The 7,534-nt window shown below is 38.4% G+C and overlaps 1 protein-coding gene across 1 annotated transcript; it reads left to right on the forward strand.

Annotated features, from left to right (window-relative positions):
* The first annotated feature begins 566 nt into the window (after positions 1 to 566).
* Positions 567 to 5,463, forward strand: LOC147853041 (protein disulfide isomerase-like 1-4). Its single transcript, XM_087332789.1, has 12 exons — positions 567 to 1,282; positions 1,666 to 1,795; positions 1,900 to 2,065; positions 2,204 to 2,322; positions 2,773 to 2,853; positions 3,242 to 3,328; positions 3,510 to 3,587; positions 3,669 to 3,737; positions 4,432 to 4,512; positions 4,606 to 4,740; positions 4,924 to 4,980; positions 5,193 to 5,463. Exons 1-12 carry the CDS (start codon positions 645 to 647, stop codon positions 5,355 to 5,357), a joined length of 1,806 nt encoding a protein of 601 aa, XP_087188915.1. The 5' UTR covers positions 567 to 644; the 3' UTR covers positions 5,358 to 5,463.
* Positions 5,464 to 7,534: the final 2,071 nt, after the last annotated feature.

Below are 7,534 nucleotides of genomic sequence, written 5' to 3' on the forward strand. Positions count from 1 at the left end.
CTTTAATATCTCAATTGCAATCACCTACAAACATTTGGCTACCAAAGTTGTGATTTAAGTTTGGATTTGTTTTAATATGGAGGCAAGCTTTAATATCTCAAGTTAGCTATTCATCGGTTGATTAATTCGTCAATAAATGGATGTTAATGACAAATCATCCCAGTAATCGATAGATATGGCATGGTAAGTATGGACTATTAAAAAAGACACCAACAGCTGTTTCAGCAGTTCATGTGAATCGAGTGTGAATTTGGACGAATTATGCTGGATAAACATCTGAGGGATTATTTTGGTAAATGCGAAAGATGGAGGAGGATTAGGGTAAGAATTTGGGGATGTGGATCCAAGTGGATATACTGAAAAAGGCGAGGGGGTTATACTTCGTGAATTGAGGAGCACATCATGCTCTCCGTAACATTTAAATACAGATTTTATCTCAAAGCTGTCATGCACGACGGCCATGATCCTCCCTATCAGAAGAAGATTCATTAGTCATGGGCTTGTGTGTCTTTATGTGGGTGTGTGTGTGTGTGTGTGTGTGTGTGTGTGTGCGCATGTTTGAGAGAGAGAGAGAGGCACTACTTATGAAAACAAAACCTTGATTCTGGAAAAAACCCTAATTGTGAAGAAACCCTAGACTTCACATGGCTGCATATAGCTATAGTTGTCCCCTCACCTTAATAAGTTTTGCCCTAATCTTCGTCCTCGGACACATTTCTTCTTCTTCATCTTCTTTGTCTTCTTTTAGTTCTGAGTTCCAGCCCCTCCTTCCGTCTGAAATCGTAGCCCTTGGCCTTGGAACTAATTCTGATGATGAAATTCTACAAGAAGAATATTTATCAACCACACCTAGTAACCACATTATTGATGGTGAGGAATTCAATCATATCCATGATGACAATATTGAATTGCGTCCCCCCGACAATGATAATCAAGATCAATTACATCATCACACCATTTCAGATTTGCTAATTCCCTTCGATGAATCAGATGTCATTGTGCTCTCGACCTCAAATTTCTCAGATTTCATCGCACAAAACTACTTCTCGATGGTCATATTCTATGCCCCTTGGTGTGGGCATTGCAAAGCGTTGGGTCCACACTACGCAGCAGCTGCCTCTGAGCTCAAGAAATTTGATCCGGGAAATAGGAGTGTTTCTCTGGCAAAAGTTGATTCTACTCAAAATCCTGACCTTGCCCTCCAATTTGATGTTGAAGAATACCCCACCATTTTCTTCTTCGTTGATGGCATGCCGAAACTGTATTCACATAATCTGACCAGGTATGATCAATGGGCTCTTGTTCTATGCAGTGTATGTGAGTTAAAACTTTTATGGTAAGAAAGTCTAATGATTTAGCAGCAAAAAACACGCCCTCTCGATTATGTGTAAAAAGTCTTGTTGATTCAAGAAATCTTGAGCTCTAATGCCTAACCAACACACATCAGGAACAAAATGCATTTCCAAACTGGAGAAGAAACTTTCATTGATATCAATACCATGATCAATCACATCTCTATTGAGGGAAATGTGTTCCGGATTGTTACCTGCAAAAAGGAAAAGCATTACAATTTGAATGTGCATGAGAGCCTATTTCAAATTGTTAATACTTTTTCTCACAGAAATTTGAAGTTAAATCAACTATTTTTCATGTTATAATAACCAGGGATGCTATTGTGACATGGGTAAAGAAAATGATGGCACCAGCGGTAGTAGATGTTGTCTCCACAGATGATGCATGGACGATCTTAGAGACCGGGAATACAGTTGTTGTCGCTTTCTTCGAGAATTTGGAGGTATAATTCATTAGTTTGAAGTGGAAAAACCATTTTCTCACAATCATCTCAATCTTTTCTTTTCTTTTTTGCATTGTGATTTGTATGACATTTGTTTGTGTTAGGGAAATGAAGTCCAAGAGTTTGAATCTGTAGCTCAATATGAAGATGATGTTCTGTTCTACAAGACAGAAAACGAAGATGTTGCTGAAGTGTTTGGGATTAAGAAAGGCATCAAGGCCCCTGCATTGGTGGTAGTCAAGACTGTGCCAGAAAAAGTGGTTGTATATGGTATATCTTGTATAGAGTGTCGATATATAATGACTGAATATATAACTACCCTCAGATTTTGTTGATATTTTTTTATGTATAGTAAGATTGTTACTAATCTTCCTCGAGAGATCTGTAATTTTTCTATGTTTTTGGCAGATGGACTTTTCAGAAAGGATGCCCTTTTGAACTTTATTAAAACAAACAAGCTTCCATTAGTATCTACATTTAGCAAGGATACTGCAACTGAGATATTTGAAAGCCCCATAAAACAACAGGTTTCTCCCATACAGTATATCATTCTGGAATGGTAGATGATTGTAATGCAAATATTTTTTATATGCATGAATGGATAGAGATATGCATGCATGGATGTATGTATGTGTGCATGTATACATAGATGTATGGGTGCATGGATGGATGGATGTATGTATGTGTGCATGTATACATAGATGTATGGGTGCATGGATAGATGGATGTACGAATTCATGGATGTATGTATGGAAGCATACCTGTATGGATGGATGCATGCATGTACACATCTATGCGTGCGTGCGTGTGTATATGTGTGCATGGATGGATGTATATATGTGTGTGTGCACATGTGTGCGTGTGCGTGCATGTATGGATGGACGAATGAATGCACATGTCTATGCATGTGTATGTCTATGTGTATATATGTATGTAGATATGCAAAATGACAATTCAATAAGTGTGCTTTTATATAGATTCTCTTTTTCGCTACCCCTGAAGTTTTTCAACAAGTTTTACCCATCTATGAAGAAGTTGCAACGGGCTTCAAGGGAAAGGTATGAATATGCCTTAGTGAACTTCAAATTGCGAATTAGGAAGAGAAATGTTGCAATAGGAACTTTATCATTTAAACCTTTCACATAAAACAAATGTTATAATGTGTGATTTTCTAAACAATATGGAACTTCTCAGGCATCACATCACGAGAATATTTAACATACACTATTCCTTACAAGGATCTATCCATTTTCCCATCATCAAATTTACAAAGAAGGATTTTGCCTTTACATACTCTTTTTCACATGTCATCTCCTCCATTTCTATCTCATGTGAACATTTTTATATGCTTCTAACAAGTCAATGAATATAAACAATACAACGAGGTGGAACTTAAATTTTGTTATCTTCTATATGATTGTGTTACAATTCCAATCCTGCTTGCAGATACATTTTATCCACATTGACTCTAGCATAGAAGATGTTGGGAAGCCAATTGCAGCATCCTTTGGAATTGATGTAGGGAAGCCGAAGGTATTCATTTTTCATATATAGAATTGTATCACATGTATGTATGTATGCACCCATCAACCCCAAGGCTTTGGGGCAAACATTTGCATTTAAGTTATCATATTGATGTTCAACTTGCATAGGTGAATTCTTAAGTGTGTGAAAACAGAACTGCCTATAACATTGAATCCTAATGTTTTAATAGATTTTAGCTCTCACAGTTTCAGAAGGGGACCCAAAAAAGTTCTTGTTTGACGATGAGATTACAATGGAAAAACTCAAGGTTTATTTTGTTACAACTAAGTTGATAAATTGGTATTTGTACAAAATGCTCTATATAAACATCTATTACTTTACGTGACAGGATTTTGCGACAAGATTTCTTGATGGAGAATTGGAAGTTTTCTATAAGTCTGAACCTATTCCCGAAATAGTAAGATAATACTTATAACACTAAATATACACACTTATTCCCTCTCCATTTTTCACAAACAAGCTTATCTCTTTGATAATGAATATTTTATCAATAACCACAATACAATGATGGAACGTACAATAACATTAAGTGAACCTTGACATCCTACAATCATTGACAAAACATAATAGAATGGAATTTCTTTTAGGGAAAAGTACCAGGATACCCTTGGAAGTTCGTCTATTTATCAGAATGCCCTTGGAAGTTCCAAATTTACCAAACTACCCCTATGTCCAAAAAATTACACTTTATAAAGTAATTATACACTCAAATCTACAAGCCCTATTCACCAAAGATGGAAGAAATGGACCTGAACTAGCCCTATTTACCAAAGACTTGAGTGTATAATTACTTTATAAAGTGTAATTTTTTGAACATAGGAGTAGTTTGGTAAATTTGGAACTTCCCGGGGCATTATGGTAAATAGACGAACTTCCAGGGGTATCCTGGTACTTTTCCCTTTCTTTTATCTAAGGAATGACAACATTGCATATGTATATCCCTATTTGCCCCCCCCCCCCCCGCCCCCTTTCTCTCATATATTCATAAATACTTATTCATGGACTTCTATGTACACAACTTTAAGTAAGGGACTCTATTGTACATTATTCATGTCTTACATTCTATTGGGTGTGGTTTACTTTGGCTATAGAATGTTGAAGATGTAAAGATTGTCGTTGGCAATAGTTTTGATGAGATTGTTCTCGATGAGTCAAAAGATGTACTTTTGGAGGTATTTTGGCCATTAAAATCATGTTGTTTGAGCAATGTGCTCTACTATTAAATAACACAATGACATATTCTAAGATAAACTACTATATACTAGGTATATGCTCCATGGTGTGGATATTGTCAAGCTTTTGAACCTATCTACAAAAAGTTGGCAAAAGCATTAAAAGATGTTCATTCCCTTGTTATTGCCAAGATAGATGGAACAACAAATGAACATGCAAAAATGAAGGTATAATCATAGCAAGTTTAATCCTTAGTAAGAAAATTGGTTTTTTGCAGGGTATTAAGTTGTGTGTCCATCATAGGTAAGGACCCAATGTTGATAGTATCTACATTACTGGTTTGTGTTTTATCTCTTTATAAAGAAAATATTATTCATTGCGTGGTTTTGATATGGTTATCTTGCCATTAGGTGGACGAATATCCCACTCTATTATTTTTTCGAGCTAAAAGCAAGAGATTTGATCCAGTGAGTGTGTCTATGTAGATGACATCCATCATATTTCCATTTGTGTATGCGTGAATCACTAGAATATGAATATTTATTTGTATGCCATATGATATGATCATGATTATTCAATATCCGCATTATAGTTGTGTGTTGTATTTGCACATATGTTTACAAATTCTAGAATGATTTTTAACTTAATTCATTTTTTATCCTCGGATGATTTCAAATAGATGGTATTTGATGGAGAGAAGTCCATCAAAACATTGTACCAATACTTGAAACATAATGTTGGTGTTCCATTTACATTAGCCAAAGAGGAGAATCTTGACGAGCAAACCAACACATTGAAAATTTCATATGAAGATTCAACATATCAAATGAAAGAGGAGTTATAATCTATAAGCTATTTTTGTAATAGGACCACAAAATCATGAATTTGTTTTTCTAATCCCAAAGGTCATAGTTAACCTTTGGCAATGATAATGAAATCCCTCTTTTTTTTCGTATTTTTGGCAACGATACAATGCTCTCTCTCTCTCTCTGAGAGTTAAGCAAGGTTGTCCACTTTGACCAACTCTATTTGTTCTATGCATTGATGAATTAGAACAAATGATTGCCAAGTTTGTAAAGGAAGACGTAATTCAAGAAGTTATTATAATTGAGAATATTGTGGTGTCCCTAAAAAGAGCCACCTCAAAACCAACCCCAAGATGACTCATGAGGAAACCAAGGAACCCAAGACGGAGTTGGCACTAGTTTAACCGAAGAATGGTTTGGGTTGGGATAGTCCCAAGTAGCTACGACTCCAACCCAAGTTGGAAACCAAGAAACACATTCTTCACAAGTGGAAGCATAAGGAATATTTCGTCGGATTTTGGGGCTTTTTTGACCATTTCACAAAACTATTGGGAAATCAGTCCCTCCGGATGGGATCCGGCTATGAATGAAGAGATCCGAAAACCGGATTGGATGGACCCGGTGAGAACCATAAGAGAAGACAGATTTGTAAATATGTCTTGAGTAAGCCTATTGAGGCTACATTTGTAAATAGCCCTAAGTTCATATAAGTATAAACATGATTTAGGGCAATCACTTTAGGTGTAAGTGAGTGTGGTTGTTGTCATGTTGTTGTACAAAGAGAGGGAGAGAGAGAGATAGAGCAATACTCTGTTATAACCGCCGCCTTGTGAAGAAACTGAGCTCGAGGTCGTTGCCTACAAGTCTCTAATTGTACCCCTTCTCTTCATAGTGATAGTTCGGAGTCTGTGGGCTCCCGTGGTTTTTCCCTATTAGGGTTTTCCACGTAAACATCCTGTATTCACTCTTTAGTTCGCATTTCTGTGTTCTCCATTCTCATTGAAGTGATTCAAGACTCGGTTGTGGTCGAGCAATATTCCGCGTGATTCTCTTCAATCTGATAACAGAGCGAACAACACAGAAAATGGAAGAATCGTTCGGCGGCATGTTCAAGCTCACCGGCTCCAACTACTCAGTGTGGAAATCGAAGATGAGGGACATGCTGGTGGTTAAAGATCTTTGGTTGCCGGTTCAGTTCGAGGACAAGAGACCGGATAAGATCGACGCCAGAGTGTGGGAGGTGATGCACATGAAGAGGATGGCCTACATCCGGTGCTTCATCGACATGAGCCTGTAGAACAACTTCAATGAAGAGAGCAAGGCTTATGAACTCTGGGAGAAGATCGACATCATGTTCTAGAACAAGAATGTTGTTAATCGGGTTTCGGTATTCCGGAAGCTAGTGAGGCTTCAGTACCAAGACGGCTCCAGTATGGCGGAGCACATAAATGCCTTCCAGGGGCTAATACACCAAGCAACCTCGTTGGAAGTACCTCTCGCCGATGAGGTGGTCGTATTGTTCCTGCTCGGTTCCCTCCCGGATAGTTGGGAGACACTAGTTGTCACGTTGGGCAACGTTGGGTTGGAAGGAAAACAGTTGTCCCTAGCAAGGGTAAAATCAAACTTGCTAGATGAAGAAGCTTGCCGGAAGGATCGGGAGTTCGGAACCGATCCGAAGGCCTTGGTTACCGAAGATGAACACAACCGGGGAAGAGGCTAGTATCGGAGTCCCCAAAACCGGGACAAATCGGGAACGAGGTCGAAATCAAGGGGGAGGCCTATTTGCTTCTATTGTGGGAAGTCGGGGCACTTCCAAAAGAACTTCTGGCATTTCCCGAAAGAGAAAGAAACCATCACTATTGATTCAAAGAAGAGTTCAGACCGAAACGGTTCGGATCGGAGATGCCCGGATCGGAAAGGAATGTCGGTAATCGCAACAAGTGAAGAGGAACTGATGCTCATTACCGAGGAGAATGAGTTAAACCTTGTCAGTGACAAGACAACGTGGGTTGTCGATTCTGGAGTGTTGTTCCACTTGACATCGGACCGGAGATGCTTCTCATCCTACACAGTCGGGGATCATGGTTGTGCCCGGATGGGGAATGAAGGGACCTGCGGAACTTTCGGCATAGGAGATGTCTTGTTGACAACATCAATTGGATGCAAGTTGCTGCTGAAGGATGTCCAACACGTTCCAGAGGTTCGATTGAACCTG

The sequence above is a fragment of the Azolla caroliniana genome, unplaced genomic scaffold, assembly GCF_043228905.1.
Source record: "Azolla caroliniana isolate FFs.n. ecotype wild unplaced genomic scaffold, voAzoCaro1.0.p SCAF_17, whole genome shotgun sequence".
NCBI lineage: Eukaryota > Viridiplantae > Streptophyta > Polypodiopsida > Salviniales > Salviniaceae > Azolla > Azolla caroliniana.

Excerpts from the sequence above, each read along its gene's own strand:
- LOC147853041 (XM_087332789.1), top strand. The coding sequence starts at position 645 with ATGGCTGCATATAGCTATAGTTGTCCCCTCACCTTAATAAGTTTTGCC. Across the intron at positions 2,066-2,203 it reads AGAAAAAGTGGTTGTATATG|ATGGACTTTTCAGAAAGGAT; the intron begins GTATATCTTGTA and ends TGTTTTTGGCAG. Across the intron at positions 4,513-4,605 it reads CAAAAGATGTACTTTTGGAG|GTATATGCTCCATGGTGTGG; the intron begins GTATTTTGGCCA and ends ACTATATACTAG.